At 34.6% G+C, this 17,902-nt stretch overlaps 1 protein-coding gene across 1 annotated transcript in view; it reads right to left on the bottom strand.

Moving 5' to 3' along the window:
* Positions 1-17,902, bottom strand: part of GOPC (golgi associated PDZ and coiled-coil motif containing) — a 44,847-nt gene that overhangs the window by 611 nt on the left and 26,334 nt on the right. The window contains exons 3-8 of the mRNA XM_069076977.1: positions 15,683-15,858; positions 14,334-14,499; positions 12,457-12,552; positions 11,025-11,189; positions 3,996-4,176; positions 1-2,771 (exon numbers count right to left, since the gene is read on the bottom strand). The exon at positions 1-2,771 is cut by the window's left edge and continues 611 nt beyond it. Of these exons, the coding sequence (XP_068933078.1) occupies positions 2,653-2,771; positions 3,996-4,176; positions 11,025-11,189; positions 12,457-12,552; positions 14,334-14,499; positions 15,683-15,858 (903 nt within the window). The 3' untranslated portion in view covers positions 1-2,652. The remainder of the gene's footprint in view (positions 2,772-3,995; positions 4,177-11,024; positions 11,190-12,456; positions 12,553-14,333; positions 14,500-15,682; positions 15,859-17,902) is intronic.

Genomic DNA, 17,902 nt, shown 5'->3' with positions numbered 1-17,902 from the left:
CTCTCTCTCTCTCTCTCTCTCTCTCTCTCTCTCTCTCTCTCTCTCTCACTCACACTCACACACACACACACACACACACAACCAAATCATTCTTTTTTTCTTGACAGTTTGGTTTTGTCTTAGAGGCAATTGTACAATTGGCCTAATTGCTATATATTGATATTTTTTTCTTATTAAAATGAAAACCTCAATACTGCTTTACACTGGAAACTCTTCTTAAATCTAACTCCTCTTTGGACCAGGAAAGTCATGAGCAAAATTAAAAGAAACTGGGAAATCATCTCTGTAATTTCTAGTTCGTTCTCGAAGTGCTACGCCTCCTAGGTGAAATTTTGAACTGCAACAGCCACCAAAGCACCTGTATGGCTACCCATTGCTTGGAAGCACAGATTTATTCACAGTAACATACAGTGTTCAAATCTGGGGTTTCAAAACCAAGGTGGTGAAGAGATGAAGTAGAGACAGTCATAGAGGCATTTGCCTCTTTCTCTAATTCTCTATTCAACAGCCCTTAAAAGACTACAGCAGCAGGCTGTGGAATATCAACAAAAAAATAAAGAGTAGTGTTTTCAATGATCTTGTTCATTTCAGGTTGGAGATTAAATTCTGGGGAAGGAACTTCTAATCCTTCACAACATCCTCCAAATCACATCATCATCTTCACAGATCTCAGGTTCAGGATCATAATAACTCTTCATAAATCTAAAAGTTAGTTTTCTCTGACCAACAGGTTCCATCTTAACATACTTAAAGTTTTAGTCACAGATAAAAAGGAGGATATTTTCTGCAAAATATGATAATCACCATCATCACTCACTGTCTTTTCGGAAAACAGGGGGAAAAAAAACTCCATGCCCTAGAGGAATAGTTTTAGATTTGCCACAATGAAAAATCTCACAGCAAAGCATTACAAAAATGAATACACACTGAAATCCAACTGCAGATCTCATATCATGCATGAAAAAGTAAATGTTCCCCCCACCATCCCACCAAAAATGATGTTAGAGCAAACAATGATGTGTATACCTTGCTTGCTTACAACTCTACTATTAAATACTAGCTTTTGCTTAAAGGCAATGTTATGCTACAAGGTATTTTAATATCAGTTACAATATGAAGTGCACTACTATTAAAAATTTAACATGGAAATAGCCAAGCTGAGTGAATAAAACTGCCCCCCCCAAACAAAACAAAAACAACAGCAACAACAAAAACCTATCAATGAGCAATAGCTATAAACAAGATTTATAAATAGCAAAATCACTGAATAAAGTATATACATTTTAAAGATTTCTCTATAAACAAATATATAATGCACCTAGGAGAAGCTAGGAACCTTGTCCTGCATCATCGAACATTTCAACATTAGGCATTGAATAAACTGATATCACTCTAAAGGCCGTTTAGGTTTTTCTCCATCTACATAGGGTCTTTGAAACAATGATCTTGGCAAAACTCATCTCTTTAAGTACAATGCTTTGATACTGCCCACTAGGGTATAGTGGCTTGCACAGTAGCAAATACGGGCAATCAAAACAGGTTTTGCTCTGGGATAAGAGAAGCTAGCACATTTGTAAAGTTTGCATAAGAAGAATTAAGGAAAACAGCTACAGACATGGAAAAACTAACCAAGACAATTACTGTATCAAGTTTCCTAATACTTCATGTGTGCCCTGAGCCTTGAGACTTTGATCAATCATTAGTTACTTTAAAACTATTATTCAAAGGCAATGTAGTTCATGTTAACAACAACAAATTTTAAGTACCAGGACTATCATGGCATGACAAATTGTATGAACAACTCAAAATGTGTAAAACTAATCTCACAAGGATACCAGGAAGGAAGCTTGGGACTGAACAATGCCATGCACATGCATCAACATAATTGTGAACAGATATTATACACTTATTTGAATTTTTTAAAAAAAAGTATAATGTGCAAGAACACTTTAGAAATTATTTCTAGTGCTGCACTGATTGACAAAAGATTGCTTAAACTACTTTTTAACTGCATTAAACAAAGCTGAAAGGCATACTCATTACACCTAAATCATCACTAAGAAATGATTAAGGAATCAAAATCTGTAATAAATAGAAAATAAATCATTCCTTCAATTCTGAAATATTTAAATGTGAGATATTTTTGTTTTGTTTTGAAGTTAAGCCCACTTTCCTGCTATTAACAGAATAAAATTTTGCAATTTAAACACCACAATATAGCATTTGGGGATACACTTAAACAATCTAATTTACTCTTTTGTAATTAAAGGCTATTTCCTATTAGATTCCTGTTAACACTGTCCTTCTGTTAAGTGAAAAAGGAACCAAATGAAACAATTATGCTTCATTTTGTACCTTAAAAGCTTAGTAATATCCCTTTGGGAAACACATGCTTTGGTGCTTACAATTTTAAGAAAATAAAAATTGCTTTACATGCAATTGCTAATTATGGTTTATCACAGAAAACGGAGAGTTTTAAACATTTAGAATTGCTCACAATGAAGCCCTGAGGTAACTGCCTTTTATTTCGGCAATAAACAACAGCCTCCCTTTGCTTTTAGATAGTCCTTTTCACAACCTCCCCTAGTATATAAAATCTGTAACAGTCTGAGTAACAATATTGCCTGCAGAAAAGTCAATTTAATAAACCGTTTATGACAAAGATTCTGCTGACTCAGCTAACTTGGATGCACTGTCATCGAGAGGAGTTTCACTTGAGGTTCCCAGGTCTCCATTTTCATGTCCATCAATTACTGGCTTCTTATTAAAGCCTGAAAAAAGAGGTGGAACAGAACAAATGCACATTAACAAGATGGAAAAAGAAGAATTTTTTAATAGCTTTATTTTATTCTACAAGGGAAAACCTACTATAATAAATACTTATTAGTTATAAGGTGAGATAACATGCCCCAAATAATTTATTTGATAGGGCTTGTTATTCTTAACAAGAGGCTGCTCCCATTTTCAACAGGATGTTTTCATGTCATGTAACAAATTTCCTACTAAATTTCTCATATTGTGTAAATTTTGTATAGAAGCACAAATATCACTAATTTCTGGTTATTTGCATTAATGGAATTAAGTGGCTCAGGTGACCTAAAATAATAGATAATGCAAAATTAATTTCTGCTAAACTTTCGAATGTATTCTATTGCCATTTTAGCTAAATGATTATGATTTGCTGTTAAAATTACTTTGTAAAAATATAAAGAAAAATAAAAGTACTTTGTTTTTATTTATTTGCTTTTTTGGAGGGAGAAGGGCAGGGCAACTGGGGCTAAATGACTTGCCCAAAGTCAGATGGCTAGTAAGTATTAAGTGTCTGAGGCCAGATTTGAACTCAGGTCCTCCTGACTCTATTATAGCTGGTGCTCTATTCAATGCCCCACCTAGCCACCGCAATAAAAGTACTTTTGTAATTGCATAGCATTCCCCAAATGGTAGTCAGGAATTTTGGTAGGAACCAGGAAGAAGTTAAGCTAGTATTAAAATTTCAGGCTGGATAAACTACAATATGGATAATCTCTACACAGATAAACATAATGTACCCTTGTTGTTTATAAACCTTTAAAGAATGAATGTGTATAGTATGATAATTTGTGGACATATCAGGTGCAAGATTTAGAAAACATTTTGCATAATTTAAAAATATTTCATGGACAGCCTCAGACACTTAATAATAGCTGTGTGACCTTGGGCAAGTCACTTAACCCCCAACTGCCCTGCTTTCTGCCCTCCAAAAAAAAAAAAAGTAAAAATATTTCATGGAACATTATAATTTATACAAATGACTCAATTCAAAACGACTAAAATAATATTCAGTTACTTAGCAATGTCATCAATTTAAAATAAAACATGAGCAAAGAAACACTACTCCTTTGACTTCTCTCATACTAAATTAAAGACATTTGTCATCAAATAACTTCTCAACTAATAAGACTTTTTAAAAAAAGTCAAATATCTATTTTTAGGAATTTAAACAAATCGAATTTTACCTTGTAAGAGTTTTATATCCCCACTTGTACTTTTCCGATGAGCAACAGGATTGCCACTGCCCTCTAATTCATCAAGGTACAAACGATAGCGGTGCCCACTCTCATCCTCATACTCCACATTTTCATCATCAGAATCTACCTCAGGCGCAACATACACCACTTCAAACTCAATCTCTCCTCTCTAAATTGGGAGGGGAAGGAAGAAAATAAGAAATTTAAGTTTCTCTCAGTTAAGCATTTCCAAATTCTAAAGGATCACTTCATTTGAGAAGAGGTAAGTTCCAAAATTTTTCTTTAAAATTAATTTTCATTCTACTGATGGGTGGAATGTTTCTACTATGAAAGTTCATCTACAACCACTCAGAATTTACATTAACACACTTGATAATGTGACTTTGATTTTTACCTTAGGCAGAAATTCACCATAAAAGCAATGATAAATGATTTTATATTCATTTTAATCTTGCTGTATCTGAAGGCACTGAATTTTCCTTTTAATAACTGCAAAAAGCTTTTAGATATCAGTACAAACTCTTTTTCTATTTACTAGGGTAATGTTAATGAAATAGGAAGATCTTCCCCGCCCATTAATAGATCTATGTGACCCACTTTGAACTCTGACCCAGCTTATAGCTGTGGTCACATGGAGCTCGGTATGGGAGAAGTCTGCCCAGAGCAGAGAAAGAAGCAAGCGGTGAGTGGGCAGAGGGAGGAATTTGTCTAAGGGAGCTTGTTTATGTGGGGAGACCTGACAGGAAGGTTCGAAATGTCAGCGCTCCCTGGATTAGTGATGAGTACCCTGTTAAATGTTACCTCCTGGTATCCTAATGAGGTTCCAAATAAACATTCTGGTTTTGCCTCTGAGGAAGAGATTATTATATTTTGTGAATCTACCCTGTAAATATGCATGCATATTCATAGCAGCTGCCCTGGGTGTCACACTGGTGTTTACAACTAGCTTTCAAAGTTTTAAAGAAAGATGTAGAACTTTCAATATTATTTATGAGCCATGTTATATTTGAGGGTTTTTCTAATCATAATTATAACTTATGTCTGTGATTATTTACTTTTTAAAGAAATTAATGGTGGCATTTTATTTTAGAAAATTCAAAGTCCTTCCTTCAGTCATGTAGTTTATAAATAGCTTCCAATAAAGTAGGTAGAATCTGCCTAGGTCCAAATGACTATAGAATCTGTCTTACCTCTTAAAAGAAATGCATGATGTGTTCTGTTCTTTTTATATCAGCATGTAAATCTTAACTTGTTCTAGTAATCAAAGGAAATAATTGTTTTATCTGGCATACCTCCCCCCCCACATGTTGCTCTTTAGTTATTTTTTTTTTTGCTTTTTTTGGGGGGAAGGGCAATTGGGGTTAAGTGACTTGCCCAAGGGTCACACGGCTAGTTTTTGTGTTAAGTATCTGAGGCCAAATTTGAACTCAGGTCCTCCTGACTCCAGGGCCGGTGCTCTATTCAGTGCACCACCTAGCTGCCCCCTCTTTAGGTATTCTTAACTTGAGGCAGGTGAACTATCTTTAAAAACCATACTATTTCAATGTAATTGATTTCTCTTATAATCCTAGTAATTTTATTTCATGCATTTAAAATCATGAGAAGAGATCCATAGGTTTCACCAAGCTTCCCAAGGCATTCATTATATAAAAAAGGCCCCTGCACTAGGCAAATATATCTATTTTACTGTATGTAAAATGGGGCTATTTTAATGTCTGAAATTGTTGATTTAGTACAATAAAACAGATTAAAAAGTGAAATAGAACACAGGTATTTCTATGAAGTTAATATATTTACTTTGATCCTCTACTGGTCAATCTGTTTTGAAGCTATATGCGTGATACATAAAATAGGAATTTAATTCAAGAAAAAGAAGTCTATTTGTTTTAGCATTATTATTATTCATAAGGGGATTATTAGGAGCTATTTTGTACATAAAATAGGTAGGAGGAAGGTGTGAAGTAAATAACATTTGGTGGCCAAACAAGCAGATCCTAACAGAGGTTCCTCAATGGAGATGAACAAATGCCTATCAATGGCACCTGAATTTCCAAATTACAATGTAATGTAATCATCAAAGATATCCTTTGTGGCAGCTGAAACCAGAGACCCTAGTCATGTCAGTCTGCAGAACAGTATTTGTAAACAGATGCACAGAGGCCTGTAAAGTCATTCACACGATAGCAGACACTTCTCAGTTTTTTGGGGGGAAAGATTTGTCCCCAGTGAGCACAATATTGTGAGCAACAGATGTAGGAAGCCTGGGTTTGGGTCTCAGCACTGTCACTTAGCAGCTGAAGTTTACTAACTTATTTTGACAAGCACTTTATAATCTCTCCTTCCCATTGTTGTATCCTCAATTAAACATGAAGAAAAACAAAATCCTTTCACAACAAATTTTCACAGTCTGGGAAAACTAATCCCCACATTGGCCATGTCCAAAAATGTATGTCTTATCCTGCATTTTATATCCTGCCACCATTCTGGCAAGAAGTAGGTGAAATGTGTCATTTCAAGTCTAAAGTCTTTCAAAGTTTTTCAATACTGTAGCATTTTTAAGTGCATTAAGGCTTGCAAAACACTTTCCAAACAGCACATTTTATCTTCACAACCCTGGCATGTAGGTGCTATTATTACACCTCTTTTACAGATGAGTAAAAGAGGCAAGCCATAATTAAAGTGACTTGCCCAGTGGTAACTCACCCAGTGTCATACAGCTAGTAAGTATCTGAAGGAAGATTTTAATTCAGGTTTTCCTGGTTCCAGGTCCTGTACTCATTTTCTCTCAGTTCTCATTGTTCTCGTTGAGTCTTTACTAGCACTTAAGACAGTGCCTGGTATAAAGCAGGCTCTTTAATAAATGTTTACTGACTGACTAACTATTGCAAAAACCTTCTGTTCCTTACCCATCACCCACCTTTAAAGTGATCTTCCTAAAGCACTGATCTTACCAGATCATCCCATTGCACTCCCCATTCAATAAATTCCATTGGCTCCCTAATATCTCCAAGATTAAATAAAAGATCCTCTTTTGGCTTTTAAATCTTCATAATTTGATCCTCTCCAACCTTTCCAATTATCTCCCTTCATTTACTCTATAATCCAGTGACACTGGATTACTCTATAATCCTTGCTATTTCTCACTCAAGACACATTTCCTAACTGCATTTTTACTTTATCCCTCATTTCATTGTTCATTTTTCATTTGTGTCCACTCTTCATAGCCCCATTTGGGGTTTTCTTGGCAAAGTTACTAAAGTGGTTTGCCATTTCCTTTTCCCGTTTATTTTACAGATTTAGAAACTAAGAAAAACAGTGTTTTAAGTGACTTGCCCAGGGTCACACAACTAGTAAATGTCTTGAGACCAAATTTGAACTCAAAATCTTCCTGACTCCAGGCCTGGCATTCTATCCACTGTGTCACTTAGCTGTCTATATATGTATTATTTAATCTATTATTCTTTGCTTTATTTAGAAGACTGAAGGGCAGCTAGGTGGCACAGTGAGTAGAACACTGGCTCTGGAGTCAGGAGAACCCGAATTCAAATCCAGTCTCAGACACTTAACACAAAAACTAGCTGTGTGACCTTGGGCAAGTCACTTAACCCCAACTGCCCTCCAAAAAGCAAAACAAAAACAAAAACATTTAGATGACTGAAACCATACACCTACTGTAAACTTTCCCTCAGTTCTACTCCTCAAAGCTTATCCCTATCTTTTACTAAAGCTTATACTTCTGTCTGTATTCTTGATCCCATTACCTCTAACCCCCATCTAAGACCTTGTTCTAATGGCAAATTGCTCCTGTATTTCCAGTGGTTCCCTGTTCTTTGCCCCCTTTCTATATGCCTATAAATAGACCCAGGTCTCCCCAATGTTAAAAGAAAACAAAAACCCCAAAACTATCATCTTGATCCTTCTATACTATCTAATTACTGTACTCTCTTCCTTCTCAATGCTAAGCTCCTAGGAAAAGTTAATACCCAATTTCCCTATTTCCTTATTATTCTATACCTTCTTAACCCCTTACAATGTGATTTCCACCTTCACAACTCTACTAGAACTACCCTCTTAATGATCGTCAATGATCTGCCAATGAAATTCAATTGCTTTTCTGCTTTGTTTTTTTTTAAGTCATTATTTCCTTGACTTCTCTGAGTAAAAATGTGTTACTGGGAGAGGAGACTCAAGCACCTGGTCTACCAAAAGACCACAGAGGAGTTCTATCCCATAAACAGCAGGGCAAAAGCATCAATATATCTCTTAAACTGCTGAGAATGAGAAGACAAGTTATGCTATGAGGGGGTCTCAGGCCTATATTCCTGACAAACGATGTTTTTCCCCAGGTTCTACTCATTGTCTCTTCCAATGGCTCTTCATTGTTTCCCTGACTTATAAAGGTGAACACTGCCAAGGTTCTGTTTTCCTGGTTCTCAGTCCTTTTCTCTTCCTTCACTATAACTTATTTTCCTTGACAATCTCATTTACTTCCATAGTTTTCATAATGACTTACAGATAAATGATTCCTAAATCTCTCTAGCACTAAATTTTCTTTTAAACTTTAAAAAGACCCACATATCCAAAATATTTTCAGAATACCACCACTTAGTTCTTCCAGCACAAACAACACACCAGAGATTAACTTCTCCTCTAAAGTTGCTTTTCCTTCTTGCTTCACTATTTTAGTGACTGGCACTGCCATTTACTTAGTATCACCAATGTTTGAAACTTTAGCGTTACCTTTGATTCTTCACCTTTTATTTATGATCAGTTACTTATTCCCAATTTACAAGGTCCACTATCAATACTACAGTAGTAAGTTTTGAGTTCCACCTGCCTCAATGAAAGCTTTTTAAAAGATCTCTGATAAGTACTTATTGATTTTAATCTAATAAATACTTGGCTATAGGTGCTGTATACAAACTTGTAACTCTCCTAACTTCATAGCCACTATGTTATTAACCTTTTTTTTGTGTTATGCACTGCTTTGGCAGACTTCTCAGAATAATGCTCTGAATAATTAAAAGAAATACTAAATTTCAATTAGAGGTCAATGAAAATAAAGACGCATTTTTTCTCTCCAATCAAGTTCACCAAACCCCTATCCATGGTCCCTTTGGGGTACCATGGATTTCAGGTCAAGAACTATAATAAGTTGATCAGTATTGTAATAATGATTCCCACAGCTATGCCAAATTACTTAAAACTGTGTCAGTGTCACTGAAGCATTCCCCCTGCAGTTATTCTTCTACAGGTCACTACACAAGTGGTTTTCTACACTCTTCATGTTCTTTCCAGCCAAACTGGGTTATAGTAAACACTGTTTCACCGAAGACAGACAATCTCATTCTAGGATGATTTTTGCCAGTTGATGTTTTCATGATGCCATGTCTTAGCAGTAAAATTATTAAACAAAATTCCTACTTGTTTAAAGAACATTCTTTTTTTTTTTTAAAGCAATCAGGGTTAAGTAACTTGCTCAAGGTTACACGGCCAGTTATTTCTGGGTGTGGTGCTAAGTATCAGATCCTGGATTCGATCCCAAGTCATCCCGACTCTGGGGCCTATGCTCTTACTCACTGTGCTACCTGGCCGCCCCGTAAAGAATATTCTTTAAGGGCCCTTCCAGCTCTAAATCTATGACCCTAAATGTGTACAAATCAAATGTTTTAAATGTAAAATAAGCTTCTGTTTTATAAGTTATTAAAAAGAACTGCAATTAGTGAAAGTTAGTTAACGACACAGCCTGGATCACAACTAGGAACTGCTAGGTTCTTAGGCTATTACTTCACTAAACTGTGGTACCATAGAACAAGTTTAACAGGATAGAAAGAAAAATGCCAAACCACCATTAATAGGTTATATATTTTGAGTTACTGACCAATAACTCTAATGGATTTATGTTGACTCATTCACAATATTCTGTCTAAACTCCTTTGTGACTGCAATCACTAACAAGTTTGGCTGACTCTAGTTAGAAGTGCAGGCTATGGCTGTATAACTATAAAAGAGATTCACCTGCTATACTGGGCCCTTCAACAACAGACCCTAAGCAAATACAAACTAATCATATGTAGACAACAAAAATGAACAAATGAAATTTTAGCAAATCAAAAATCCAGATCCTAACAAGCATTTCAGGTGTTAGTCCTGACATTTTATACTATCTAATATATATTCTTACCCTCAGTCAATCAAGAAAACCTTAAGTAACTACTATGAATCTGGCACTGTTAGGCACTGAGTATACAAATACAAAAGTCAAACAAGTATCTGACCTTACGAAGCTTACATTACTTCAAGAATATGTAATTTCACCTTGGAAAGTTGTTTAGGCTATGCCTTCTGCTAGACAAAAGTTTCCTGAGTTGTTTGCTTTCCCCTTTTCCCACCCAAATCACTATAAACAAATAAATCTTGGTGTAGTTTGTATTTTCTGTAATATTTTACATTTATACATGACTTTATTCATGCTTAAAATATACTTCATATATTTCAAAATCAGCTGCTAATCTAATCTAGATCTCCTGTTAGATCTAGATCTCTGAGAAACAAAGATTTTCCTTTCAAATATTTTGTTTTTATATCGCCTACATTTCCCAATATATCCATCTCTCCTCTAAGAGAGCCAACACTTATAACAAAAAACAGAAAAGAAGAAAAAAAGCTCAAGAAAACTAATCAACATATCAAAACAAGTACATCAGCATATGTAAAGTTCCACACTCCTAGTCCTCCCCACCTCTTCAAAAAGGGAGGGAGGTACATTCTCATATCACTTCTTTGGAGACAAGTTTGAACACTATGTACTGTTTCATAAAGTTTCCATTAGTGTGAGGCTGACTAAATGGTCATTTAGAAAAGTCCCAGAACTTCAACAGTGAAATTATATCAATATCCTGATACCTGTGAGAATTTATAGCCAAGAAAAAAAGCTTATTAAGAGAGACTTATAAGCATTCAGATACAAAAAGAATAAATTGATAGTCATAATTAGACAGGTATCAGTGAACTTACCTGCTGGGAAAGAATAGTTACAGCTTCTTTATGCTTAGCATCTCTCAGGTTAACTCCATTGACTGCCAGAATGGCATCTCCAACATGCAGCCCTCCACAGCGATCAGCAGGTTGTCCAGGATGGATTTCAGAGATAAGAATTGGAACACCATGTTCCTTTCCACCCTATCAATATGGAAGAAATAATTTAATTAACAAGGTATAGTCACAGTCAAAATAATCATGTTAATTTTACATTCAAATAAAATCATAAAAGCATTTTCATGAAAACTAAGGAATTTTCAAAAGCCATTTTCTAGTAAGATGATTATTTCTCATATATCAAAGGCTACATTCATGCAGATCATATACAATCTCTGACAACAAAAATCAAATTTGTTTATTAAGAAACAAACTGCAATGTCTTTTCCTTTCTTTTTTTTTTTTTGCCTTTTTTTTTCTGGAGGGCAACTGGGGTTAAGTAACTTGCCCAAGGTTACACAGCTAGTTTTTTTGTGTGGGTGTTAAGTGTCTGAGGCCAGGCGAACTCGGGTCGTCCTGACTCAAGGGCCAGCGCCTTACTGCACCACCTCGCCACCCTACAATGTCTTTTTCATCAATTACCTAAAAGTCACTTAAGAAAAAAAAGACTGAAAAAAATTTCTATTTTTCTTAAAAGACCTTTTACAATTTTAAAAGTAAATTTCCACTCTTGAAAAATCTATACTACAAGCGCACAGGACACTAATTTTATCTTACACAAAAGAGCTGATGTCAAGTTAATATTTAAACGATCAAATTAATATGTTTATATTTACAAAATCACTATTAGATAGAACCCATAAGTAAAGGACTGTGTATAGTTCCTTTATCAAATGAAAATGAAATTCAAAGATTAGTAAAGCAACCTTAATTTTCCATCCAGAACTAAAATCTCAGGCCTTTTAAAGCAATAAAGCTGTCACAAAGTTCATTAACATAAAGGAGATGGTACAACCCACATACCTCTCAACTAGGACATGTGTAAATTAAAGTAAAAGATTAAGAACTAATAGACTGGCAAAACGCAATGGCAGATGACAATAAATGCACCTTAAAACAAACAAAAAAAAAATCCACCAAACTAATAGGTCCATTTAGTATAGTCATGAAGTGTTTGATATGTTTCAGGGTATTATTTTTATTTATATTCATAATGAAATTTATCATGATCCTGAATCACCAAAAAAAGCTAAATTATATGTAGGACACATTCTGTTTACTATGAGAGAAAAGTATATAACACATTTTAGAAAGATTTTCATTAAAAAATAGTTAAAATTTTAAAGAATCATTTTTGGCACTTAAAGGGGGTAAACTTAAGTTACCTTCAAAAAGCTAATTCATTCAGTATTTTATTCCCTAAAGCATAATTACCATAATAAACACAAAAAGAAAAAGCACTACTTCTTACTGTAATTGAAATGCCAAGTCCTTCATGATCTTCTTTGAGGAGAAGAACCTTTCTGATTGGACCAACACCTTGACTTTTCTTTAAGGAATCTTGATCCTAGTTAAAACAAAAATTTTTTAAATTAAATTAGGCTTATTGAATATAATTATACTAAAAGATGTTAACTTATTCAAAACTACCACATAGCCTTCATGTTGAAATCCTTATTTTGGGGGGAAGATAACAATTGTCAAATAATAGCTTTTAGAAATAAAACAGGATACCTTCAATTAAAGTACAGTATACTTTTTGAAATCTCCATTTCAGACAAACTGTCAGCTAAATGACTAATAAATTATTTCCACCCTAAGGCTAAGCAACTAAAGAAGAAATTCAAAGTTTTCCACTTTGGATACACATACTCCTGTGCCCTCAGGAATAGATATATACTCCCATTCTCTTTCTTGCCCCAGCTTTTCTACCCTTACTCAACCTCAATAGTAAAAAAAAAAATTAGACTAAACAAAGAAAGGTGATTATCCTGCATGCCCTCCTGTAATATGAATTGAAGAATGTTACTTCTCAGTACAGGTTTGCCACCTTTAGTTTGGAAAGGGTAAAGGAACTAATAAAAGACTATTGTATGTATGACTTTATCCTGTGTAGACCATCCCTTATTATTTACACATACATGCCCCACTACTATCTGTCAAATTTTTTTACTAAGTGCTACACGCTTTCACTTCTAATGCTAAAGAATGAAGAAGTTAGGGAAGAGGGCTCACTAACAGTGGAACAGACAGTAGCAGCAATGGGCGTTATCAGCAATATACTATGTATTCATTAACTCTAGGTAAAAATGAATTTTATGGAGGCGTAGAAATTATTTCACTGTCTTGGAACTATCCTCTTGCAAATATAAAAAAACCACATGAACCAAACTGGAAAAGAAATAATTTCATAAGGCTAAAAGATTTTTTTCTTTAAGAACAGCTGTTGTAATCATATTTGATTTGGATTTGCCTGAATGGGAGGTAAAACCAAGCAATACAGTAGTAGTGGTGAAAGCAGATTACTCTATGTACATCTCACACTCTATTCTCAGTAACTCAAGATCAGATAAGTGGTAGTATTATTCCAGAATCTGTGTTTTAAATTTGGTAAACAAATCACTCTTAAAATTTTTATAAAACTGTATCTATCTACATAATGTACATTGTTGTTCAGTCATTTCAGTCCTGTCTGATTCTTTATGTACCCATTTAGGGTTTCCTCAGCAAAGATAGTGGAGTGGTTTGCCATTTTCTTCTCCAGATCATTTTACAGATGAGGAAAATGAAACAAATAGGGTTAAAATGACCTGCCCAGGATCACACAGCTAGTAAATGTCTAAGGCTGGATTTGAACTCAGGCCTTTCTGACTTCAGACCCAATACTATTCACTGAGTCACCCAGATACCCACTGTGTACACAGAAATTAATAAACATTATTTGTAAATATATTATGCTATACTTCTTATTTAATTTTATTTACTATATTGATGGACTGACTTATGGATAGCAAATTTTGTAATCAAATATTCCCATTAGACCAACTTTCTTGATTAGGTCAGGCCTAATAAGGAAGAATTAGAAATATGATCCACAGTATTACTGATCATCACTTTCTAAAATACCACTGTAAGTGGCAGGTATTCCAAGGGCTGGTAAAATCTTTATGAGCTGTCATATTTTTAAAATGATTTTGCAAATCAGATGAATAAATAGAAATAGAAGGTCTTCTAATGTAGATTTAATGAACAGACTTTCCTGAAGAGTTTAAAATCAAAATTAAAATTGGACTATTGGCAGATTATGATAGAAGAAAAAGTTGGTTACAAGGGGATTTGAAAACATACATGTCCTGGGGGTGCTTGCATTGATCGTTTCAGGTCATTACGTCCTCTGCAGGCTCTAATAACTGTTTTATGACGATGCAGGTGGATTTCAGCTTCCAGCTGGTTCCAAAGTTTATCATGAGCAGGCCCCTTCATATCTCGACCCAGTAACTGGATCTGTTGGACTCTTTTTATTTAAAAGAAAAAAAGAAAATTAAATTCATCCAGTTTATCTATATGCCCACCACCATGCTAAAGTTCTATACGGAACATAAAAGAGAAATATAACAGCTCTTGCACTAATGGATCTTTGAATTTTGTTGGGAAGACAAGTACTCATATGAAACAATGAGATAATAACATAAAGTACAAAGTAATACTCAATAAATACTTAACAAATTAAGTGATAATATTAATTTCAACATAACAGAGTGTCAAAGTACATGGTCCCAAAGATAAGAACATGGCATTAGGAAGAGAAATCCATATTGGTAAGATCCGTCAAGCTTCATGGAAGCAGAGTATACGACAGGACTTGAAAAGTGGGTAAGATTTAGACAGTAGAAGCTGGGGGGCAGTTCCAGGCAAGGGAAATAATCTGGAAAGTTCTAGGTGAGGAAAATAATCTGAGCAAAAACACAATTACAGGAATGAGCACACCATGTGCAATGAATATGCAATAAAGTGTGACTGGCAGTAATATCAAGAGGAACTTCTTGTAGAGTGATGGGTGGGAAGGCTGGTACCATCAAGCAGAATGAAATTTTGAAGGACTGTGAATTCCAAGACGAAGAAGATTTTGAACTTGATACTATAGGCAAATTGAGAGTCTTAATAAGGTCTGCAGGTGGAGGAAAGGCAGTGGTATGATACAGATTAGGAAGATCAATTAGAGGTTACTGCAGGAGTCCAAACAACTGAAAAAAAAAAAAAGTTATTTATGTAGTCCTGTATAGATTTTTCCTTAGGATAAGGAACTCCTGATGAGGAAACTTCCTCTGCTGATGGGGATCAATAACTGTTCTATAACTTATAGTCTTAGATAATTACCTAGAATACTATGGGTAAATTGTCACAGATTCAGCAATGTCAGACAAGACTTAACTCAGGATTTATTTAAAGCCAGTTCTCTTAAACTGCCCATGTAATGGATAAACACATTCCAATAAATCTGCAATATATCTCACCAATATTTATTTCTTGAAATTAGATAAAATTTCTCCTAGGGTAAAGGTTACTGTTTTATTCTCATTTCTCATAAGAAATTATCTAAGTAACAAATATATGAAAAGATCTCACTGTATATCCATTCACATTCTTAAATATCAAAACCCCATCCACACAATTAATAGGAATCCACTTTTACCTACCTTCCTGCCAATTCTTTATCCAAGTACTTGGCTGCCAGTCTTGCCCCATAAACCTCTGCCTGGAGAACTGCTATGTGTCTACGAAGGGCTTCATTCTCCTTTCTTAATAGCTTCACCTCAGCTTCGAGTTGAGCTTCTTTCATTTTTTCTTTTTTGTTTGCTTCAAGCTCTCTCTCCTAATATAATTTTTAAAATACAATTTACTGACAATATTAGTAAGAATCCTTAGGGATAGCGTCCCACATTCCTTAGCAAAAACAAAAAGATATAAACCAACCATCTTTTTTTTGGACTGGATATAATTTCATCTGTGTAGGGAACTCCAAGCAAGAAAATTCCCTTCACTGATGAAGATCAACATTGGCTATGCAGCTTAGAGTCTTAAAAGCATTCCCTACAGTACTAAGAAGTTGAGTGATTTGCTCAGGGTCACAAAGTCTCTGTGTGTGAGAAGAGGAACCTGAACGTCAGTCTCCCTAACCCCGGCTGACTTTCTAGCCACTACATACTGGACAATTAATACACAGTATATATACACAAAATAAAATGTCATTCATTTCCTACAAAATGAATTACAATACCATAAATAATAATTCTTTCCAAAATAGGTCACACTTTCACATTCAATTAAATTTCCCTAAATCACCACATCATATTCCACTATGACAAAATAATTCATTAATTCAAACAGAAAACCTAAGAATTTCAATATGCTCAGATCATGAGGTCATCAGTCTAATAAAACGCTATGCCTTGCTTCATTCAGTTGATCTGCTATAATTTCTTTCACAAAAAAACGCATACACAAAAATTATATTCATTGAGTGTATCTTTTAAACAATCATTTGACTTTAGTTGTGAAAACAGGAAAAATTCTGCTTTTAAGATGTTGCTTTCCCAATGCGAGGAAATGTTTCAGAAAATAAATGGCAGAATATTCAACTACATCTCAGCAGAAACTTGAACAAGTGTTTCAGAGGAAAAAAAAAGCTTAATTTTAAATTACAACCTGTTAATAAGTTTCACAAGAGAAAAATTGATAGAATAAAAAAGTAGAATCTGCTTCAATTCTGAATTTAGGTAAACTTAAAAAGAAAACAAGTAGGAGGTTGAAAAGAAGGCTAGTACATTAGTCATCTCACAAATAACTATGCAATAAAGAACAGTAACAGTAAGGAAAGATTAAACTCATAGGTCTAAAAATAATCTACTAATACCACCAGGCCTGTATTCAAAACTGCAAATAAAATAACATGCTGACATGAATTCTGCCTCTCATTTAACAAATTTAGTAAATAAAATGAAATTGCTAGAAAAGTATGAACAGGAAAAGTGAAAAAAAGTTTAATATACAAGTTGAACACACCCAAATGAGTCATACTAAGTATGTTTTAATTAAAATCAAAGTTATGAAGAGAAGCAATATAGTATAGTGGAAGATAACTGGATGTGCAGTCAGGAAAACCTAGATTTAAATTTCACCTCAGATGCTTACTATAGTTGTGTAACCAATGGGTAAGTCACAAACTCTTTGAGTACATTTCTTCATCTGTAAAATGGGGATGATAATAATAGCTACTACCAGTAGAGAATGTGGAATACTACATTACAGAAAGCCAAGGATATGAGCTTCTAGCCAAGAATAACTGAGTATAATCAAATATGGGGGAAGGAATGGATCTTTAATGAAAAAAGGGCTTTTGACGCATTCCTGATTTAAAGGCCAGAGCTTTGTAGAAACTGGAGTTCAAACCCAGAAGTTAATAGGGCAGTTAGATGGCACAGCGTACAGAGCTCCAGTCCTAGACACAGTAGGACCTGAGTTCAAATCCAGCTTTGGACACTTAGTAGCCATGTGACCCTGGGCAAGTCACTTAACCCTGATTGTCTCTAAAAACAAAAAGCAAACAAACACACGAGTTAAAAGAAACATAAAAAGGTAAACACAATTGAACAATCACAAGGGACTAAAAAAAGATTAACTGCTTATTTTCTAATAGGGGGATATAATACATGTGTGTCCTCTAATCATTTTTCATCATCAGGGATCACAAAGGGAATCTAATTAGAAGACCTCTGTCCTGACTGGGGACAGAACAAGGAGTGATTCTGTTATATCTTGACAATTTTAGAAGAAGAGTGGAAATTGAGGGGAAGAAGAATACATTGGGATAGGGGGAAGGGCAGGGAAAAAATGAAGGAAACAAGTATTTACTAAAC

This window comes from Petaurus breviceps, unplaced genomic scaffold, assembly GCF_028583685.1.
Source record: "Petaurus breviceps papuanus isolate PSGF00001 unplaced genomic scaffold, PetGlider_PUasm1.0 90977, whole genome shotgun sequence".
Taxonomy (NCBI): domain Eukaryota; kingdom Metazoa; phylum Chordata; class Mammalia; order Diprotodontia; family Petauridae; genus Petaurus; species Petaurus breviceps.
This window is presented reverse-complemented; position numbering and strand designations above follow the sequence as displayed.